We start from the raw sequence: 23,943 nt of genomic DNA on the forward strand, positions 1-23,943 counted from the left end.
CTTTCCTGATGATGTCCTTTGAAGCACAAAAGTTTTAATTTTTATGTAGTCCGATTTATCTATTTTTCTTTTCTTGTGTGTGCTTTTGATGTCACATATAAGATGCTATTATTGCCTGCTTCAAAGTCAAAAAGATTTACTCCTATATTTTCTTCTAAGAGTTTCATAGTTTTAATGCTTAAATTTAGGCCTCTGAGCCATTTTGTGTTAATTTTTGTGTATGCTATAAGGAAGGGGTCCAACTTTATTCTTTTACTTCTGGATGATCAGTTGTCCCAGTGCCATTTGTTGAAAAAACTATTCTTTCACTCACTGAATTGCCTTGGCATCCTTGTTGAAAATCAATTGACCATAAATGTTAGGGTTTATTTCTGGACTCACAATTCTATTCCATTGATTTCTATTACTATAGTTGTGTAGTAAGTTCTAAAATCAGGAAACGTGAGTCCTTTTATTCTTTTTCCAAGATTGTTTTGGCTCTTTTGGGTCCTTTGCATTTCCATATGAATTTTAGGATCAGCTTGTCAATTTCTGGGGAAAAAAGAAAAAGCCAGCTGGGATTTTGATAGTCATTGCATGGAATCTGTAGATCAACTTGCGGAATACTGTGTGTTAACAATATTAAGTTTTCCAATCCATGAACACAGGACATCTTTCTTTTCCATTTATTTAGTTCTTTTTAAATTTCCTTCAAGGTTGTTTTGTATTTTCTAGTGTATAAGCCTTGTACTTCCTTTGTTACTTTTATTTCTAAGTATTTTATTATTTTTGATATTATAGTAAATGGAAATGTTTTCTTGATTTTATTTTTTAATTGTTCACTGCCAGTATATAGAAATACAATTTTTGTATATATTGATCTTGTATCCTGCAACCTTGCTGAGTTTATTAGTTCTAGTAGATTTTTTTATGGATTTCTTAAGACTTTTTATATACAAGTCGTGGAATCTGAATACTGATGTTGTTACTTCTCCCATTCCAATCTGGATGCTTTTTTTCTTTTTCTTGCCTAATTGACGTGGCTAGAACCTTCAGTACAGTGTTGAAGAGAAACAGTAAGAATGCACATTCTTGTTATTTATCTAAGGGGGAAGCAATTGGTCTTTTATCATTAAGTATGATGTTAGCTGTGGGAGTTTTGTAGATTCTCTTATCGGGTTGAGGAAGTTCCCTTATATTCCCAGTTTGTTGAATGTCTTTATCATGAAAAGGTGTTGGATTATTTTTTTAATTTTTTGTTTATTGCAGTAACATTGGTTTATAACATTGTATAAATTTCAGGTGTACATCATTATACTTCTATTTCTGCATAGATTACATCATGTTCACCCTCCAGATACCAATTACAACCCATCACCACACACATGTGCCGAATTATCCCTTTCGCCCTCCTCCCTCCCCCCTTCCCCCTTCCCCTCTGGTAACCACCAATCCAATCTCTGTCTCTATGTGTTTGTTTATTGTTGTTATTATCTACTACTTAATGAAGGAAATCATACGGTATTTGACCTTCTCCCTCTGACTTATTTCACTTTGCATAATACCCTCAATGTCCATCCATGTTGTCACAAATGGCTGGATTTCATCGTTTCTTATGGCTGAGTAGTATTCCATTGTGTATATATACCACATCTTCTTTATCCATTCGTCCCTTGATGGGCACTTAGGTTGCTTCCAAGTCTTGGCTATTGTGAATAATGCTGCAATGAACACAGGGGTGCATGTATCTTTATGCATTGGTGTTTTCAAGTTCTTTGGATAAATACCCAGCAGTGGAATAGCTGGATCATATGGTAGTTCTATCCTTGATTTTTTGAGGAATCTCCATACTGTTTTCCATAGTGGCTGCACCAGTTTGCACTCCCACCAGCAGTGTATGAGAGTTCCCTTCTCTCCACATCCTCTCCAACATATGTTGTTTCCTGTCTTGTTAATTATAGCCATTCTGACGGGCGTGAGGTGATATCTCATTGTAGTTTTGCTTTGCATTTCCCTGATAGTTAATGGTTTTGAACATCTTTTCATGTGTCTGTTGGCCATCTGTATATCTTCTTTGGAGAAATGTCTTTTCAGGTCTTTTGCCCATTTTTTAATTGGGTTGTTAGTTTTTTTGTGGTTGAGATGCATGAGTTCTTTATATATTTTGGAGATTAAGCCCTTATCAGATGTATGGTTTGCAAATATCTTCTCCCAATTGTTAGGTTGTCTTTTCATTTTGTTGATGGTTTCCTTTGCTGTGCAGAAGCTTTTTAGTTTGATGTAGACCCATTTGTTTATTTTTTCTATTGTTTCTCTTGTCCGGTCAGACACGGTGCTTGAAAATATGTTGCTAAGACCGATGTCGAAGAGCGTACTGCCTATGTTTTCTTCTAGAAGTTTCATGGTTTCAGGTCTTACATTCAAGTCTTTAATCCATTTGGAGTTAATTTTTGTGTATGGTGTAAGGTAAGGGTCTACTTTCATTTTTTTGCATGTGGCTATCCAGTTTTCCCAACACCATTTGTTGAAGAGACTTTCTTTTCTCCATTGTATGTTCTTGGCTCCTTTGTCAAAGATTAGCTGTCCATAGATGTGTGGGTTTATTTCTGGGCTTTCGATTCTATTCCATTGATCTGTGTGTCTGTTTTTGTACCAGTACCATGCTGTTTTGGTTACTATAGCTTTGTATTATATTTTGAAATCAGGGAGTGTGATACCTCCAGCTTTGTTCTTTTTTCTCAGGATTCCTTTACCTATTCGGGGTCTTTTGTTGTTCCATATAAATTTTAGGATTCTTTGTTCTATATCTGTGAAAAATGTTGTTGGGACTTGGATAGGGATTGCGCTGAATCTATAGATGGCTTTAGGAAGTATGGATATCTTAACTATGTTAATTCTTCCAATCCAAGAACACGGAATATCTTTCCATTTCTTTGTGTCGTCTTCAATTTCTCTCAGCAATGTTTTATAGTTTTCCGTGTACAGCTCTTTCACCTCTTTGGTTAAGTTTATTCCTAGCTATTTTATTCTTTTTGTTGCAATTGTAAATGGGATGGTATTCTTGATTTCTCTTTCTGCTACTTCGTTGTTATTGTATAGAAATGCAACTGATTTTTGTATGTTGATTTTGTATCCTGCAACTTTACCATATTCGTTTATTACTTCTAAAAGTTTTCTGGTGGATTCTTTAGGGTTTTCTATATATAAAATCATGTCATCTGCAAATAGTGACAGTTTCACTTCTTCCTTTCCAATTTGGATCCCTTTTATTTCTTTCTCTTGCCTGATTGCTCTGGCTAGGACTTCCAGTACTATGTTAAATAGGAGTGGTGAGAGTGGGCATCCTTGTCTGGTTCCTGTTCTTAGAGGGATAGCTTTCAGTTTTTCACCATTGAGGATGATGTTAGCTGTAGGTTTCTCATATATGGTCTTTATTATGTTGAGGTACTTTTCCTTCTATCCCCATTTTATTCAGAGTTTTTATCATAAATGGATGCTGTATCTTGTCAAATGCTCTCTCTGCATCTATTGAGATGATCATGTGATTTTTATTCTTCATTTTATTAATGTGGTGTATCACGTTGATTGATTTGCAAATGTTAAACCATCCGTGCATACCTGGAATAAATCCCACTTGATCATGCTGTATAATCTTTTTAACGTATTGTTGTATGCGATTTGCTAGTATTTTGTTGAGGATTTTTGCATCGATGTTCATCAGTGATATTGGCCTGTAATTTTCTTTTTTTGTGTTGTCCTTGTCTGGTTTTGGTATCAGGGTAATGTCGGCTTCGTAGAATGAGTTAGGGAGCTTCCCCCCCTCCTCAATTTTTTGGAAGAGTTTGAGAAGGATAGGTATTAAGTCTTCTTTGAATGTTTGGTAGAATTCACCAGGGAAGCCATCTGGTCCTGGACTTTTATTTTTGGGGAGGTTTTTGATTACTGTTTCGATCTTACTGGTGATTGGTCTATTCAAATTCTCTACTTCTTCTTGATCCAGTTTTGGAAGGTTGTATGATTCTAAGAATTTATCCATTTCTTCCAGATTGTCGAATTGGTTGGCATATAGCTTTTCATAATATTCTCTTATAATCTTTTGTATTTCTGAGGTGTCTGTTGTAATGTCTCCTCTTTCATTTCTGATTTTACTTATTTGTGCCTTCTCTCTTTTTTTCTTGGTGAGTCTAGCTAAAGGTTTGTCAATTTTGTTTATCTTTTCAAAGAACCAGCTCTTGGTTTTATTAATTTTTTCTATTGTGTTTTTGGCCTCTATTTCATTTATTTCTGCTCTGATTTTTATTATTTCCCTTCTTCTACTGATTTTGGGCTTTGTTTGTTCTTCTTTTTCCAGTTCCTCTAGGTGCATTGTTAGATTGTTTATTTGAGATTTTTCTTGTTTGTTGACATAGGCCTGTATTGCTATAAACTTCCCTCTTAGAACCGCTTTTGCTGTGTCCCATAAATTCTGGCATGTGGTATTTTCATTTTCATTTGTCTCCAGGTATTTTTTGATTTCTTCTTTGATTTCTTCATTGACCCAGTCGTTGTTCAGTAGCATTTTGTTTAATCTCCACGTATTTGTGGCTTTTCTGATTTTCTTCCTATAGTTGATTTCTAGTTTCATACCGTTGTGGTCAGAAAAGATGCTTGGTATTATTTCAAACCTCTTAAATTTATGGAGACTTGTTTTGTGGCCTAATATGTGATCAATCCTAGAGAATGTTCCGTGTGCATTTGAAAAGAACATGTATTCTTCGGTTTTTGGATGGAATGCTCTGTATATATCTACTAGGTCCATCTGTTCTAGTGTGTCATTTAAGGCCAATGTTTCCTTATTGATCTTGTGTTTGGATGATCTATCCGTTGGTGTAAGTGGAGTGTTAAAGTCCCCTACTATTATTGTGTTACTGTCTATTTCTGTTTTTATGTCCGTTAATAATTGCTTTATATGTTTAGGTGCACCTACATTGGGTGCGTAGATATTTACAAGTGTTATATCCTCTTGTTGGATTGTCCCCTTGATCATTATGTAATGCCCTTGTCTCTTTTTACAGTTTTTGTTTTAAAGTCTATTTTGTCTGATATGAGTACTGCTACCCCAGCTTTCTTTTCATTGCCATTTGCGTGGAGTATCTTTTTCCATCCCTTCACTTTCAGTTTGTGAGTGTCTTTAGGTCTGAAATGTGTCTCTTGTATGCAGCATATATATGAGTCTTGTTTTTTTATCCAATCAGCCACCCTATGCCTTTTAATTGGAGCATTTAGTCCATTGACGTTTAAAGTAGCTATTGATAAGTATGTAATTACTGCCATTTTTTAACTTTTTTTTTCCTCAGTGTTTTAGTAGTCCTTCTCTGTTCCTTTCTTCTTCTATACAGAATTGATGGTCTCTTTAGTTTGACCTCTGTCTGAAAGCTCTACTCTTTAACTTCCCTCCTGCCTCCTTTTATGTTTTTGATATCATATCTAACCTCTTTTTTGTGCATTTGTATCCATTACCCTCTTATCATGGACATAGATAATTTTTCCTATTCGTGGTCTTCTCTTTTCCCCTTAAATCAGTCCCTTTAACATTTCTTATAGCACTGGTTTCTTGGTGACAAACTCCTTCAATTTTTGCTTGTCTGGGAAATTTTTGATCTCTCCTTCCATTTTGAATGATAACCTTGCTGGGTAGAGTATTCTTGGCTGTAAGTTTTTTCCTTTTAGCACTTTAAATATATCATGCCATTCTCTTGTAGCCTGTAAGGTTTCTGCTGAGAAGTCAGCTGATAGCCTTATGGGGTTTCCTTTGTTTGTAACTTGACTTTCTCTTGCGGCTTTTAGGGTTCTCTCTTTATCTTTAATTCTGGACATTTTGATTATGATGTGTCTTGGTGTGGGCCTCTTTGGGTTTATCTTGTTTGGGGCTCTCTGTGCTTCCTGCACCTGGATGTCTGTTTCGTTCCTTAGGTTAGGGAAGTTTTCATCTATTATTTCTTGAAATAGATTCTCTGCCCCTTTGTCTCACTCTTCTCCTTCCAGGACACCTATAACACAGATGTTAGTGTGCTTGATGTTGTCCCAGAGGTCCCTTAGGCTGTCCTTACTCTTTTTAATTCTTTTCTCTTTTACCTGTTCAGCTTGGGTAATTTCTTCTAGTCTTTCATCCAGCTCACAGATCCCTTCTTCTGTATCCTCTACTCTGCTTTTGAGTCCCTCTAGTGAATTTTTCATTTCCAGTATTGTATTCTTCATTTCTGATTGGTTCTTTTTTATATCTTCCATTTCTTTGTTGACGTTCTCACTGAGTTCATCTATTCTTCTCCCCAGATCAGTGAGCATCCTTAACACTCTTTGTTTGAACTCTCTGTCAGGTAGGTTGCTCATTTCTGTTTCACTTAGTTCCTTTTCTGGGGTTCTGTCCTGTTCCCTTACTTGGAATGTATTCCTTTGCCTCCTCATTTTGCCTCTTTCCCTGTGATTGTGTTTGTGTATTAGGTAGGTCAGCTATGTCTCTTGCTCTTGGATAGGTGACCTTATGTTAGTGATGGCTTAGGAGGCCTGCACTGTGCTTCCCCAGTTCTCAATGTTCCAGGGGTGACCCCTATGTGGGCTACGTGTGTCCTTCTGTTGTGGCCTGTTTGCTCTCCCTATAGGCACCCAGGGAGGCTGAGTTATGCTCCTGGCCAGCTGTTGTAATGCTCAGCTGCTTGTAGTTATTGTGGGCCCTTCAGTCTCTTTATCAGGTGTGGGGAGCCCCAGCACAGTTCGCTGCAAGTTCTAATACCACATTTGTGTTGCAGTATTCCTTTTAAGTGAGTAGGCCCCCAGCGTGGCAGGTTGTTAGGCTCAGGGGCTTACAATTGCTATAAGCTGGTAGCCTTTAGGTCTCTTGTCAGCTCTCTGAGGATTGCAGCTGGGTGGGGCTGGCCTCAGGCACAGGAGCACCCAATTGTTTCAGGCTTTGGAAGGTGTGGCAAACCCCCTATGTGGGTCTTTGAGAAGCACAAATCTTCTGCAGCTGACATGCCCTGCTGCCCACAGGTCCACACACACAGTCAACACAGTCCTGCCCCTTGTGTGCGCCCAGACCTCCCGAAGCGGACCCAGTCTCTCCATGGTGGGAGCCCCACACACTCCACCACTGCCCCACACTCTCCACCCGCTCCTTGTGCACACCCTGCCCCACTGAAGTCGGCTCAGTTGCCAGGCTGCAGAGAATCCAGTCACCAATCTATGCAGGCCCACAAGTTGCCTGAGGGCTTGTTGTTGGGTGGGGCCAGTCTCTAGGGTGGGCTGCCTGCCCTGGCTGAACTGGATTAAATTGGTGCTCTAGCGGGTGGGCCAGACCCTGGGCTAGCAGGCCCCAGGGAGAACTCCAATGGAGTCTGTGTCAGCACGCCCACACCAGGCCACAACAATGGCCGCCGCCAATGCCCCAGTCCCTGGAGAGGTCTCACCTCTCACCCAGATGCACTCAGGGCCTATCAGGTGAGTCTCTTTTCACCAAAGCACTGTGCACCTTTCTTTCTGGTGATTTTAGGTTGCTTTCTGAAATGGGTGCGTTTGCGCATGGGCCCTTTAAGAGCCGGTTTTAATTTCTTTGTGAACCAGCTTTTCTGGGGGTACTCCCCAATGTTTTAGTAGCAGGCAAAGTCAGATACTATGCCACTCATCTCGATTGTGCTGGGTCCACAAAATGCCCACAGCGGGGGCCCTCCCCGGCTCAGGGCCCCGCTCCTCCAGGGAGGCTGCATACCTGTGGGCTGCTCCCGGGCGGCCGTGAAGCTGGTGGCTTGTGAAGGCGGCGTTTTTCCTCTCCAGAAGGGAGTTTCTGCCTCTTCTAACTCAGTTAGGATTGTCCATTGTTGCAGGAGTTCCTCTTATCCAGTTTTCACTTCTCTCTCAGGGATAATTTTTCCACGAGTAGTTGTAAATTGGCTGTGTCTGCAGGAGGAGGTGAGTTCAGAGTCTGCCTATGCCGCCATCTTGGCTTCCTTTCCCCCCCAAAAAAAATCAAGGTGTTGGATTTTGTCAAAAGATTTTTCTGTGTCTATTGAGATAATCATGGGATTTTTTTCTTTTATTAATATCGTGTATTATGTTGATTACTTTTCATGTGTGGAACCACTCTTGTATTCTCAGTATAAATCTCACTGGGTCTTGGTGTATAATCTTTTTTATATATTACTAGATTCAGTTTGCTAGTATTTTGTTTAGGATTTTTGCATTTATATTCATAAAATATATTGATACATAGTTTTCTTGTGATGTCTTTATCTAGTTTTGGTATCAGAGCCTCATAGAATGAGCTGGGTAGTGTTTCCTCCTCTCCTGTTTTTTGAAGAGTTTGTGAAGGATTGGTGTTACTTCTTTGATATTTGGTGGAATTTGCCAGTGAAGTCATCTGTTCCTAGAGTTTTCTTTGTGAGAAGTTTTTTCATTACTAATTCAATCTCTTGTTATAGGTCTATTCAGATTTTTCTATTTCTTCTTGAGTTGGTCTTGGTAGTTTTTTTTTTTTCTGGAATTTGTCCATTTTATCTAGGTTATCTAATTTGTTAGCATACAGTTGTTCATCATATTCCCCTATAATCCTTTTTATTTCTGTTAAGGTTGGTAGTAATGTTCTCTATTTCCTGATTTTAATAATTTGAGTCCTTTCTCTCTGTCTCTCTTTTATCTTTTTGGTTAGATTACCTAAAGCTGTTTCAGTTTTTTTTAATCTTTTTTTTAATCTTTTCAAAGAACGCACTTTTGGTTTTGTTGACTTTTTCCCTATTTTTTTCTATTCTCTGTCACTTCCTTCTTGGACCCAGCCTCAAGATTACCCAGAGGTGAGAGTTTAGGGCATTTTCTGTTGTTTCCTGAGCATACTTACAGCTCTGGGCATGCATAAAGCTATATCATACACATGGCTTTCTAGATTCCTAGGAATATGTCAGAGCTTTTCAAAGTCCCCTATGGATATCTCATTCCCCAGATTTTCATTTTAAACATTTATTAGCCTATTGTTTGGCCCAGCTGTTATCCACAGCCTCAGGCAACCACATGTTCAACAACTGCCTCTGAGTATTTTCAAGGAACACTCTGGGGAGAAGGCTCTTTGCCTTGGGTGAGCTCTGTTATCAGGTCAAATAATGACAGCCTTGTAAGTGGGGTCTTCCAGGGAACCAACAGACAGGTCAAATAATGACAATTTTCTGAAAATGGGGCTGTGAAGGAGCTCCAACCCCATTTTGTTCCCTCTGGTGGCTACTAGGTGCTGGTTTCCAACCATGATTGCTGAGTATTGGTTTTTAAGGCAACTGTGAAGCCGAGGAGGGGGGATGGGAATAGGGCAATTTAAAATGCCACAGAGCTCGTGTTTTTTTACTGAGATTCAGCCATTTTATTAAATAAATGCTTCCTGAGTTGCTGTAAGCTTTTGGTTAATTTTCAGAGTTCTGAAAAATTGATTCTGACAATTTTTGCCAGTGTTCTTGTTGCTTTTATAGAGGAGAGCATTTTCAGAGGGCCTTACTCTGCCATTTTCACTGACACCCCCTCCCATTATGGCTTCTTGAACAGGAAAGTGATGGAGTAAAAACTGAGCTTGAGGTCAAATATTGTGCCAGATCTAGCAAGGAACTGACATACTTAATATACAAATCTATAAGAAAAGTATTAAAATATAAAAATGAGCAATGGATATGAAAAGATTAGTCACAAAACAAAAAATACAGATTGATAATAAAGCCTAAAAAAGAAAGTTCAACTTCAAAGAAATTCAAATTAAAACCATCGGATGCCATTTTCACTATCAAATCTGCAAGGACAATTATAATTATTGCAAATCTTAGTATTGACAAAGGAGCGGTGAAATAAACATTCAGATACTATTGGTCAGAAATATAAATTGGTACAGTCTTTCTTAAATACAATTTGGCAATAATATTAAGTCATTTAAAAATAATATTTTTTGACCAAATAATTTCATTTCTATGTATCTTTCCCGAGAAAATGGTAAAACACTTGGATGAAGATTTATATACAAAAATATTCATTGCGGTGTTATATATAATAGTGGAAAAATTGGAATCAACCTAAATGTCCAACAACAGTATAATGGTTAAATAATTTATAGTATTGTCAATTTATTAGATTATTTTACAGTCATAAAAAATACTGTTTTAGAAGAAATATTTAATGGCATTGAAAATGTATAATATAATGCTAAGTGAAAAAAATCAAACTTTAATGTACAGTTTGGTCCAAATTTTAGAAGGAGAAAAGGGAAGGAAGAAAAACACAAAAAAATACATCAACTTGTTAACAGTGGTGGTCTCTGGGTAGGTAGGATACAGGAGATTTAATTTTATTTACACTCCTCCATTCTTTCCAAATTCTGTATTTGTTACCTTTATAATAAAGGCTGTGGCCAAATGGTATATAAAAATGATCTGGGGGCCGGCCCGGTGGCGTAGTGGTTAAATTCACACTCTCCACTTCGGTGGCCTGGGGTTCACAGGTTTGGATCCTGGTCGCGGACCTATGCACCACTTGTCAAGCCATGCTGTGGCAGCGTTCCATATAAAGTAGAGAATGATGGGCAGAGATGTTATCCCAGGGCCAATCTTCCTCAGCAAAAAGAGGAGGATTGGCAACGGATGTTACCTCAGGGCTAATCTTCCTCACCAAAAAAAATAATAATAATGATTATTATTAATGATCTGACATTTATATGCAAGATAGATTAGAAGACAGGGAAAGTTAGGGTGGTAGTGGGAATAGAGAGGATAAAGCAAATCTAAAAGACATTTTATAAGAAGAAACTCTAGGATATGAAGACAAATTGGATGTGGCAATTTGTGGCAGACAAAGGGTTTCTAGCATGATCAAAATTAGGGTAGCAAAGAAGAGAATCCTATTTAATAGGGGAAATAAGATGTTTAGTTTTGGACACAATTGAGGATGATTGACATCTTAGGGATGTTCTCCTGTAGATAGTTGAAAATACAGATGAAGTTTGTTTCTCTAATTTTAGTATATCCTTGAAAATTATGTTTTTTTCCAGATTTGCGATAAAGATTTTTTACTTGTTGAAATTAGTCTAAATTAGAGAAGTTTTACTTATTATGTTCTATATTCATGATATTACTGCTTTATTTTCCTTGAATTTACTGTATAAAATAACTGATTAGCAAATGATAGCCTGACTTCACTTTGTTTTGCTTTGGACTGGCTTAGAGTACTCATGTTTGCATTATGATTACTCTCATAGTTGTTATTGCTGAAAACTACTATTTGAAGAAGAAATGTGATTATTACCTGAGCAATATTTTTTTTTAATGAATTTTAGGCAATGAACATTTTGACTTCAGTGTTGCTTCTGTATGCAAAAGAGGAAGAAGCTTTTTGGCTTCTGGTTGCTGTATGTGAACGAATGCTGCCTGATTATTTTAATCGTCGAATCATTGGTAAAAAAAAACACATATACACATATACAAACACATATTTGTTTTCTAAACAATTTATATGTCTGTTGTCTATCCAATTACCTATCAAATGGAAGAACTGAGCAGTTAGGTTTGAAATACACAAAATGCAAGCAATATCAAAATGTCACATTCACTGACATGCTCAAGAGAAGAGCTTTTTGTACTGAATATATGATTGGAAAGATTATTTAATATGTTGCTTTTTTTAAATAAAGTAGCTGGTCTATTTCTTAATAAAATAGAAATTTTAAGTTTATTATCTCTGTATTGCTAAAACAATGGTGATCTGAAGCATCCAGAACTACTGGAAAATTTTTAGTAGTTTCTTGATGAGAGAGAGATTTTAATCAGCTTAAAATCTTCACATTTATATGAAAGGGTGTAGATATTTACAAGGTTTGAAAGAAGAATCAAGTTCTTAGTTTATTAATTGTATAATATTTTATTTAGCCATCAAATATTTGTAGATCTGTGATCCCCTACCTTAAAACCATAGGTGATCTCTACTTTGTGCCCTCACAAGCCTTTAGTATCATAGCTAAGTCATTGATTGTATTGTCTTTTGTTACCATTATTTGTGTATTTATCTTACGTTCTACTAGATAGTAAGCTCTTTGAAGACGAGACCATTTAATTAATTGGTGTATCTCTTATACCACCTATTACAGGTTTCTTCACATAATAAAGATTCAAGAAGTAACTGTTAAATGAATTTGAATTGAGTTTTTCAGGTGCTTCTTGATGCATGACACTCTGCTAGCAGATAAAGAGATGTGTGACATATAGAAAAGGCACTGAAGAAGTTCATAATTTAAGGAAGAGAAATGAGATATATCAACATACTAATAGAAGTGGGAAGGTATTGGAAACAAGTCCCTTTGAAAGGTGTTCATTTTTAAACTTCTTTTTATGTTCCCAGGTGCCTTGGTGGATCAGGCAGTCTTTGAAGAACTTATCAGGGATCACCTTCCCCAGCTGACAGAACACATGACTGATATGACATTCTTCTCCTCAGTTTCTCTCTCATGGTTCCTCACACTTTTTATTAGTGTGCTACCTATTGAAAGTGCAGTGAATGTGGTGGACTGTTTCTTCTATGATGGAATAAAGGCCATTTTACAACTGGGATTGGCAATACTTGACTATAATTTAGACAAACTGCTGGTATGTAAAGATGATGCTGAAGCCGTGACAGCTTTAAACAGGTACTGTAAGAACTATAACATTTAAATCTGGAGAGTCCCTTAGAGATTATGTTGTTCAATCCCCTTGCTTTACAGATGAGGAAACTGAGCCCTAGAAACTTTAAACAATTTGCCCAAGGTTACAAAGCTAGTTGAATGAAAAGGCTAGGCCTAAAGTCCACTCCTCTGTTTTCAAATAGAATATAACAAAAGTAAATCACTTTGAAGTAAACCACTAGGTTATATACACATTTACACTAATATTGTTGATTCACTATGCTGGGACTTTCATAGTCCCAGTTTGAATATAAAGTGTTGTTGTGTAAAAGTAATTTGAGGGGGAAAGGGTAGTTGATAATAATGTTAAATATCCAGTGGGGGAAACTGTTCTAGTTCCAAGTGGTTTCAATCAGGTAGGCTGAGCTTTATTTTCCTAGTGCATTTTCTGTGAATGCTATTTTGTGTTGGAGCACGTGTGGGTTTGTGTGTGTGTTTGTGTGTATATACACTATGTATGTATATGCTAAATGAATGAATATTTGATTGGGCAACTGTTGTTTGCATCAAATCCCATTATATACAGAATAAAATATAAACACCTCACTCTGGCATTCAGAACTCTCTATATTAGGTCTTCAGTGTACCTTTCTTATTTCTCCTTACATGCTTCTACATACCCTATATTCCATCCTTACTGGGCTATGTGGTATTTGCTGAGTACTCTCTGGGCCTATTTTCTTCCTTCATGTTCTCTTTCCTGCCTCTGAAATAATTTCATCACCATACCATTCCCCCATCCCGTGTCCGCCTGATTCCCAACCATCTTGAAATTTCACTTCTTCGTATGACCGTCCCTTGTCCTCTCAGTTGAAATTAACCTCTGACTAACTAGGGAGAAATTAGCTGTCATTTTCTCTGCATTTTATTTCCACTAATTCTTGTATTACTATCACTTTTGGATAGGTTTTTTGACAATGTCACTAATAAGGATAGCCCATTGCCTTCAAGTGTTCAGCAGGGTTCAAATGTGAGTGATGAAAAAAGCAGTCATGTTAGAGTGGATATTACAGATTTGATTAGAGAGTCAAATGAGGTAAGTTTTTTTATACCATAAATATAATTACATAGCATATTTAAAATAATTAATACTATAGTTATATTTCTAGTGGTATATTAAGAGTAAGATAATAATCCAAGTAAAGATATAATTTAAAATCCGACTTCACTTTAAAAATCAGTTCTGTGAACTGTTCCTAGGTTACATAGCCTCCTCTGTTCAGTTTGCTTTTCATTAAATGAAACGATATTCACTTGCTTTCACAAATAATGACCACTTTTAAATATCTATCACTATATAAAAAGGTGAGAATTATTCTCTTCTTAGAGTCTAAGAATTTTACCAATGTTCTTGTACTTGGTCTAGACATATAGTAGATGGAATTCTCTCCAGTGAATATATAGAAAAACTGAAACATGGGAGGTGAAAATTTGCATAATCACTGAACAACTTAGGAAAATAACTAGAAATAGAACCAAGGCCTCTGAGAATTGAGTCTGATGAAATTCAATTGTAAGAGAAGTGGATGTTTATTATGAATGAGTATCCACTGAAATCATATTTCTTGCAGAAATATGGTAATATTCGCTATGAAGATATACACAGCATGCGCTGTCGAAATAGGTTGTATGTGATACAGACCCTAGAAGAAACAACAAAGCAGAATGTGGTGAGTATGCGCCCAATGGGGGAAAACTAATTGGAGTAATATTTTTTCTTCAACTTCCTTTAAAAAATTATCACTTCCTGTGAAGAAAATGAAAATAACTAAACTTTTGAGCTAGATTCTTGCCACAGCTTAGCTTACCATAAATTTTTGGAGAAGAAATGTTATTTTCTTCTGGTTGATTTATGTTAGTTTCTCCAATATGTTTTGTGTTATTTGACCTTCAAATTGAATGCTATGATGTAGGCATTTAAGCATAACATATTTGTGATGTGCTTCATCAATGAGAACAGCTGACCTACATAGTAGTCAGTGCTGCTAATATATATAATTATCCTTGGATGCCTAAGATAAAGTGAAAAAGGTGTAAAGCAGTGTGTTTTAAATACTCTCCTTTTTAATATTTGGATGGCTACATAAGAAGCTGTTAATATTGGTTGCCTGTAGTGAGTGGGATTAATAGATTGCTGGTCGGAAGAGGGAGAGTTTTACTTTGCTATATATATCCTTCTGTACTGTTTGAGCCATCCTGAGCACGTATTGTTATTGTAAACCTACTTGCTTAAAGGCCAAGTCCTCAGAGATACAAATCTGGGAAGATCAACATTTCTGAAGATTCCAGGTTTAGATTCAAATTAAATAATTCAGTGATGTTACCATGATATAAGTAGCAGAGAGCCCCCTTGTTTTAGTTTTTATATATTAACTTTAAAAAAATACTGAAGTAATGCATGCTCATTGTAAATATTTTAAACATTATAGAAATATAAAAAGGTAAAGTTCCCCTACCCCAGGAGTAACCAATATTAAAATGATTTGGCATATATCCTTCCAGATCTTTTTTCTATGTATCTGTACGCATAAATGTGTATGTGTATTGAGGGGGAATAATATGGTTTTTTAAATGAGGTCATACCAAGTCACTTTGTTCTGCAACTTCGATCAGAAATCTATTATGGTCATTGCATATAAGTACATAAGATCTACCTCACTTTTCTTAATATACTGAATAATATACTATAGTATGGATATGCTATACTTTATTTAATATGCCTTGTTGATACATTTAATATGTCTCCTTCTTTTTTTGCTCTTTCAAGTAATACCTTATGTAAACATCCTTATATATCTATTTTTACACATTTTTAAGAGTGTTTCTATAAGGTAGATTCCTGGAAGTGGAAGCTGGGTCAAACGGTGTGCCCATTTAAAAACTGACAGGGCCTGCCAAATTATCCTCCAAAACATTTGTTCCAAATTATAATCCCACCATATAAGAATGCCCTACACTCCCACTAACATCAGATACAGTCATGATCCACATAATGACATTTTGGTCAATGATGGATCACATATACGATAGTGGTCCCATAAGATTAGTACCATATAGCCTAGGTGTGTGTAGGCTGTACCATCTAGGTTTGTGTAAGTACACTCTACAATGTTCTCACAACAACGAAATCGCCTAACCATGCATTTCTCAGAACATGTCCCCATTGTTAAGCGACTCGTGACTATATTAAAAATCTTTAATTTGGGTCAATTTGATAGATAAAAAATCAGATCTCACTTTTTCATTTCACTAATCACATATGTTTATTAGCATTTTTCATTTCTTTTCTTAATTGCCTATTGGAAGCCTTTGCCCATTTTTCGATCAGGTTGTCTTTTTATTATTAATTTGTAGGAGCTCTTTTTATATTAGTGGTATTAATTCTTTGTCAGTTATATTTGTGGCTAATATATCCCCCCAATCTTGTTGTTTCTTTCATTTTCTTTACGGTATATTTCATAGTATGTAAATTTCAAATTTTTATGTAGTCAAGTCTCTTTTTCTTACATGTTGTATGGGTTTCATGTCAAACTTAGCAAGGCCTTCCCTATGTAAAATTATATCATTTATAAACATTCTCATATTGGCTTATAGTACTGGCATTGCTTTGGTTTTTTTAACATTTAGATCTTTAATACACCTTAAGTATGTATTTTGTGTATAGTGTAAGATAGGACTCTAATGGTATTTTTTTCCAACTGAAGCACTCCATTGTTTGAATACCATTTATTGAATAGTCTATCCTTACTATACTCTACTGTGCCTTTTTCATATGCTAAATACTTATATATATACACATGGGTTTATTTCTGGAGTCTTTTTTTTCTTCAACACCACCACACTGTTTTAATTATTGTGGCTTTATAGTCCATTTTGAAATCTGTTAAGGCTTTTAAAATTCCTTTTTAATATCCACTTTAATGATGTCTTTTTAAATGTCTTTTAGTAAGCATTTGTAGTTTTCATCATGTAGGTCATATATATTTCTTGTTGGGTTTATCTATACCTATATATTGACTCGATGGCACTAATGACAACAAATGTATTTTATGGTGTTGTGCTAATATGAATGAGATCTTTTTTCCTTTACATTTTCTAATTTGTTTATCGCTGTGTATGTAAAAGCTATTGATTTGCACATGTTGCTTTTTTAAGTAGCCATGGTACTGACTCTCATTAATTCTAATATTTTTTCGGTTGAATTTCTTGAATTTTCTGAGTAGACGGGCATATCATTTCTAGTCTTAGAGTTTTGACCCTTCCTAATATTTATACCTCTTTTAGTTTTTTTGTTATTGTATTGGGTAGGATCTTCAGAGAGGTACTAAATAGTAGCAGTGGACACAGGCTTCCTTTCTTATTCCTGAATTTAATAGGAATGCCTCCAGTATTTTATTGTTAAGTATGAAGTTTGCTGTTGATTTCTGAAGGATGCCTTTTATCAAATTAAAGAATTTCATTCAATTTCTAAGTTAAGAGGTTTGGGACATTTTTAAAAAATCAATACTCAGTGTTAACTTTGATCAAATGGCTTTTCTATATCTTGAGATGATACATTTTTCTACTTTATTATAATAAATTATATTAAATAATTCCTAATATTAGACTTCTGTTGGATTCTTGAAATGAATCCTATTTGGTCATGTTGTATTATTCTTTTAATATTCTGCTTTGATAATTTTGCTAAATAGTTTAGCTAGGTTCTTTATATCTATGTTAAAGTGACATTGGCTTAACATTCTTCTTTTTTTATGTTTGCTAACTTTAGTTTTCCTATCAGCATTGTGCTCATGTATAGAATGAATTTTGGAATAAGTCATATTTTTCTATGCTCTGGAATAGTTTAGATCACATAGGAATTATCTATTACCTGAAAGTTTGAAGAAATGAGCCTGTAAAACCATCTGCGTCTGCTGCCTTTTGATGGGAGGCAGATCTTGGATTACCTTTTCAGTTCTGTCTATTCAGAGCTTGCTCTTCCTGAGTTCATTTTCATCATTTATATTTTCCTAGAGAATTATCCATTTCATCCAGTCTTTCAGATATATTGATATAAAGCTTGTTGAGTTTATTCAACAAGAATTTAATGCTACCTTCTATGTGCTGAACACTTTAAATGGCCTCTATATCTATGTTTATATTATCCTTTTCCTTCTCAATGACATTTATTTGTGCTTTCATCACACTTGCCAGATATTTGTCTACTTTACTTACTTTTTCAATTAACCAACTCCTTGGTTTTATTTATTGAGTCTACTTTTTTTTTTTAATTTGCTCTCTTTCATTAATTCTAGCCTGTATCTTTACCCTTCCTTTTTAAGTTTCTTAAATACCAAAATTATTGTGCCATTAGTGCTTATTCTTCATGGAACAGGATAAAATTACATATTTTCTAAGCTTATTACTTCTTGGATTACGTTTTTTGGCACAGAGGGGGAATGTACGTCTCCCAATGCCTTTGAAGTGTTTAATGACAACCCCACATGATGACTTAACAAATTGCTTGTGTGGCAAGAGAGCAATATATGGAATGTGTCTTAGAATACTGTTGCTTATATTTATAGACATTAAGTGGCTGTCCTTTGGCAGCAATTTCTGGGTATGAAGAGATGAAGGTCAAAGTATATATCAGAGTAGAATTGAACTGTAGTCTATGTACACCCTTTTTAAGGGCAAAATCAGTGCATTTACCTTTCTTTATTCCTTTAAAAAGTTAGAAAAAAAATATTTTATTTTGGTGGAGGGAGATTTCCAAATGGTTTCAAAGAGAATTTCTATACTCAAGTGTTAAATTCTAAATTGCTTTTACTTGTTTTTTAAAGTTGCGTGTTGTATCGCAAGATGTCAAATTGAGCCTTCATGAATTGGATGAACTTTATGTCATCTTTAAGGTACTGTTGTTTTTTGTTTTTTGTGTTTTTTTTTGGTGAGGAAGATCAGCCCTGAGCTAACATCCATGCTAATCCTCCTCTTTTTGCTGAGGAAGACTGGCTCTGAGCTAACATCTATTGCCAATCCTCCTCCTTTTTTTTCCTCAAAGCCCCAGTAGATAGTTGTATGTCATAGTTGCACATCCTTCTAGTTGCTGTATGTGGGACGTGGCCTCAGCATGGCCGGAGAAGCGGTGCGTCGGTGCACGCCTGGGATCTGAACCCGGGCCGCCAGTAGCGAAGCACGCGCACTTAACCGCTAAGCCATGGGGCTGGCCCTGTTGTTTTTCTTTAAATGAAAAATAATACTCTTTTAGCAGAATTTTACCATAGCCACTCAAATATTTTATCTTTAATTATTTTAGTAGACATGTTTAAAAGAAAAAAAATCTTATGAAATTACTTTGTCTGATTTAATGAATTTCCTTCTTTATTTTTTTTAATAGAAAGAGCTATTTTTTTCTTATTATTGGTGTTTGAGTTGCCCAGTATTGAAGCACCATGACCCCAGTCTGCCATATTTGGAACAGTATCAAATTGACTGCCAGCAGTTCAGAGTGTTGTATCACTTGTTGAGTCCATGGGCTCATTCTGCAAACAGAGACTCACTAGCTTTATGGACATTCAGATTGTTGGATGAAAACTCTGACTGCCTTGTAAACTTCAAAGAATTCTCCTCTGCAATTGGTAGGACGATATCCAATAATTTTCTTTTCTAAAAAAATATAAAGGTACCCCTAGAAATACTAACTACTGCCTATTATTGCCAATTTAGTCTGATTTTATCAGCTTGAGTTATATTGTCTCCAGCTTTAGCAATAACTGGACCTTTTTCTGTTAGTTGTTAAATCTAAGTATATTGGTCTCATTATGCCCAACCCTCTCAGAAAAGCGAGCTGTTAGATATGGATGTTTTAATGGTTAACATGAAGGAAGAAAATGTTTCGATTTTCCCACATTCAGGCACAGGGATGCTTCAGGAGGACATCCCCCTCAGTAAAAATCCAACCACATAGCCTAGAAAAGTGGTAGAGAAATATCCAACAAACACGTTGTACCTGTAGATAGTCCACCAGTTTTATTGTTCCTTTGCTTTTCCAGACACCCCAGCATGCTTTCTTATCAGAGATTTCCCCTTAAAGAGGAGTTCTCTCCTTAACTGAGGCATAAGGCCTCATTCAAAAGAAAAACTCTGAGGTTGAGGGAAGGGAGATCAGCAGGAGAGCATTTTATCCCTCTGATAAAGGATATTTTGCTTATACACGTGAAGGAGAGAATCTGGCTAACTGGGTGGTTTAACTGTTAGCTTAAGTAACAGAAGGTTTCTGAATCTTAATCCCTGGCTAATGTCTGTATCTTAATTAATCTGTATTGCTGGAATTGATTGAATATTCTTTTGATATGTGATTATTTGCAATTGAATTTTTTGAACAGACGTAATGTACAACGGAAGTTTTACTGAGAAGCTTAAGCTGCTTTTTAAGCTACATATTCCTCCAGGTAAGAGCTTAACAGTCTTTAATGATATACAGGAGTTTATTCCATTTTAATAAGTATAATTACAAGTATAATTCCATTTTAACAAATAACATAATTTTCAATATGACATAAGGTCATTGCTTCATTGTGGCCCATGGATCATATTTCCAGTATTTTTGCCGATATTTAGTTACAGTGAAATCTACGGAAGAGAATCTGTGTAACAGATGGGTTCACAAGTCCCCTTCCTGTTAGTGGTCAATCAATTTAATGATAAATAGTTTGTGTATAAGAACTACCTATCATTTGAATATTGGTATAATGTTGAATTTTTGTTGTTGTTGTCATTAGAGAGTAGAACTTAACTTTAGACAAACTGCCAAACTTGTAAAATACTACAAAATTATTCAGAAAAATGAGACCGGGCAGCAGGGATATTACCATTTACTGAGCACTTGCTCTATCAAGGCATTTACTTTACATGCATTCTTTTATCCTCACAATATCCCTGGAAGGTGGTATTATCCTTCCAATTTTGATGATATGGAAACTAAGGGTCAGAAAGATTAAATTATTTGCCAAAGATCACATAGCTAATAAATTACATAGCTGGGATTCAAACTGAGGTCTGACTCCAAAGCTCAGGTTTTTTCTCTTCTACCATACTGCCTCAGTGTTACTACACCATTCCAGTTTACTTAAGTGTTTCCCTCTGACCTTAAGAAGCTGCCTTTCCCAGGCCTGATCCGTGTTTTGGGAAAACAGTCTTAGGCTTTAAACCAAAGGAACATTGCAAAAGTACCTTTTAACTTAGATAGAGTAATTCACAAAAACAAACAGCACCTCTTAATTTGTCTAAAGCTACACCTGGGATCTCTTTTAAGAGCCTTCCCAGAATAGCCAGGAACCATTCCTTACCAGCCTAAAAATCTAAAAGCCATCTTTAACCCTTCACACACTCAAATCACAAACATAGCATTAAAAATGAAAGACAAACCACCTAATAATTTAATTATGAAGGACTTTACATTGTCAAGGCAAATTGCCATTAGAATGTCTAATATTGCCATGGAATGAATATGCTTTGAGTAGAGGGACCAAAAATAGAAAATATACTGTGTATCTGTTAGAGCACTCAACTTCATGTTTTCCTTATTATTGAAGATGTTTTTAAATGACTGAAGTCACATTTTTGGAGCTTTCCAAATGCCAGATTTTCTTATTTCAACTTGTAGTGGCTCTTGGAAAACTATTAAAAAGCGAGGAGGAGAAATAATAGAACTCATAGTGATCAAGTACTTCTTGTTACTTGCTGTATAGTAGAGTAGTACCACTTCCACATTCCTGCACATATGTCTTTCTTCTACAGAGACCCTTTGTTTAACTCTCTGCCCCCAGATTTACTTGATCCATTATAGGACCCGTCTCTGCCCCTCATTGTTAGTAACCGTGATTTGGGTTGTCTGTTTTCAGCTTATACTGAAGTGAAATCTAAGGACCCTTCAAAGGCAGATGAACTTTCCGAGGAAGAATTACTTTATTTCAGTCAACTCCATGGTAATTATCTGTTAAAAATATATGTTTTGATGATTAGTCACTAATAGAGATCTTCTTGGCTTAAATATTCTTTGCCCAGCTACCACTAGTGAAATTTGGATTAACTATACCTTATACTTCTTTTGTGCTACTATAGCATTTAGCACCATGCTAAATGTATGGTAAATACTCCATAAATATTTGACTGATTAACTAAACTACATTTTGGGTTTTGACTTATGGAATTTTTTATTTACTGGAGAATTATAAAAAATGTTTTTTGTTTCTACTGATGTTGCAGAAATTTCTAAAATGTATCAGACCATTTTCATGCCTTGTTAAAATACAATGAAGACAATAGAATCTTTGATGATTGAAGGTCATAGCTGTTATTCAAACAGTGAATACTTATTATAATTCACTGTAGGTGTAGGAGACAGGGATGAGTCTGTGTCCAAGACATAATTTGGAAGTCTCACGAGCTCATTTTTGTGTCCTTTGCTTCTTTTTCATGAATATGAATGTGTTATAGAGGGATAAGTCCTGATTAACGAACGTATGTTTATGATTGTTATATGTTAGTGTTTGAACGTTAAGTTTGAAGAGACATTACAAATCATCTGGTCAAGTCTCTTAATTACATAGATAAGGGCACTGAGGCCCAGAAAGGAGAAGTGACTTGTGCAAGATTTCACAAGTTATTACCACAATCAGGACTAGTAGCTCAGTCTTCTGACTTCCAGTATGTTTTCTTTTTCTTAATAATAAAAGTAATACAATTTAATTTGAGGAAAAGTCACAAAGAAGAAAATACTACCCAGAAATAAATTCTTAATATTTGGTATACTTCCTTCTATGATTTTTTTCATGTGAATTTTCCCCTAGTGTTCTTTTTTCCATAAAAGTTCTTGAATACTTTGTCTTCTAATGATAGGAGGTCAGGTCAGCTAAAATTGGTTTGCTGAATTGAAGAAAATAACATGTGCTGTAAGTCTTTATATAAAATATTATTTTATTTTCAAAAGGTATTTGTTAAATATTTTACAAAATGCAATTGCTCTCTTTTCCCCTAGTTTCCAAGCCTGTAAATGAGAAGGAAGCAGAATCAGTAAAAAACAGCCCTGAAAAAGGTACTATGATCTAGGAATATCATTTAGTTTATTAAGTTATTGTTTTGGTGAATAGGGTTAACTACACAAAGGGGAAAAGTGGATTTCCTTTAAAGGCTATTGATTTGTCCTGAGAGCTTTTTTAATTTCTTTGTGTTAGTTTAACAATTTATTCTTTCTTCTCTTGATACTTAAGTCTCAGAAGTTATAGAAAATATAATAGTAAATGATCTATATTCATTTGATTTTTTTATTTTGAAAGTATTTATTTTTAATTACAAAAGTAATAGATAATCCTTGTAAGAGAAATTTAAATAGTACAGACGTCCTCATACCCTCCCCCAACCTCACCCTGAAGTAAATGTGAAAATATTTTGGTCTACATCCTTTCCAGACCTGTTTCTATGTATACACAAACATATATAGACATCTCTCTTTGTAAAAAAAGACACATTCCATGAATACTGTTCTACAATTTGCTTTTTTGATTTTGCGATATATCATGGACATCTTTTCACATCAGTACATTTGAGTCTATCTTAATTCTTTTTAATGGGTGCAGAGTATTCCCTTGTTTGGTTGTACCATAATTTACTTCAATAACTAGCACAATATTGATAGACTTTTAGGTTGTTTCCAATTATTTATATTGCAAACTATGCTGCAAAAAACATTTTTATACTTACATTTTAGAATACTTTTACACATATTTCTTTAGGATAGGATAAATTCATAGAGGTATGAGAATGCTGGGTCACAAAAATGTACACATTTAATATTTTGATAGAGGCTGTCAAATTGTTCTCCAAAAGCCCATCGTTCTTTTTGTTTTTGAGTAACATTTAGTTAGAAAAATGATTAATTGCTGAAGCTCTATTTAAATATGACAGCTTCCCCAAGTTGTTCAGTATATCCACCTAGTTTTCCGAGGGATCTTAAATAATTATTAATAAAGTCACATTAATATCACCTTGATTGAATTCTTCAAAGGAATGAATTAATAAGTAGTGTTTTGAATTTTTGAAAAAGAACCACCATAGGCCACTTTGGTATCTGCGTATTGAGGACATCATATAGAAGCTATTTTAAACTAAGTAAAGTATGCATGAGAACGTCTACGTGAAATTTACATCATCAAGTCACAGTGTACTGTTTAATCTAAAATGCATCCTTCTCCCTCTCTCTTCACGTCTTCCCTAGTTCCCAA

General features: G+C 35.4%; 1 protein-coding gene across 4 annotated transcripts in view; it reads left to right on the forward strand.

Annotated features, from left to right (window-relative positions):
• The window catches only part of TBC1D8B (TBC1 domain family member 8B), a 63,482-nt gene that overhangs the window by 36,339 nt on the left and 3,200 nt on the right, over positions 1-23,943 (forward strand). For 3 of the 4 annotated variants that reach the window (XM_058536445.1, XM_058536446.1, XM_058536447.1), the window contains exons 11-19: positions 11,303-11,420; positions 12,361-12,646; positions 13,589-13,718; positions 14,254-14,352; positions 18,505-18,573; positions 19,059-19,299; positions 20,047-20,112; positions 21,565-21,648; positions 22,701-22,757. In XM_058536445.1, the coding sequence (XP_058392428.1) occupies positions 11,303-11,420; positions 12,361-12,646; positions 13,589-13,718; positions 14,254-14,352; positions 18,505-18,573; positions 19,059-19,299; positions 20,047-20,112; positions 21,565-21,648; positions 22,701-22,757 (1,150 nt within the window). Of the gene's footprint in view, positions 1-11,302; positions 11,421-12,360; positions 12,647-13,588; positions 13,719-14,253; positions 14,353-18,504; positions 18,579-19,058; positions 19,300-20,046; positions 20,113-21,564; positions 21,649-22,700; positions 22,758-23,943 lie in introns of those variants that run through there. The other variant, XM_058536448.1, reaches the window with a different exon arrangement.

Source organism: Diceros bicornis, chromosome X, assembly GCF_020826845.1.
Source record: "Diceros bicornis minor isolate mBicDic1 chromosome X, mDicBic1.mat.cur, whole genome shotgun sequence".
Lineage (NCBI taxonomy): Eukaryota > Metazoa > Chordata > Mammalia > Perissodactyla > Rhinocerotidae > Diceros > Diceros bicornis.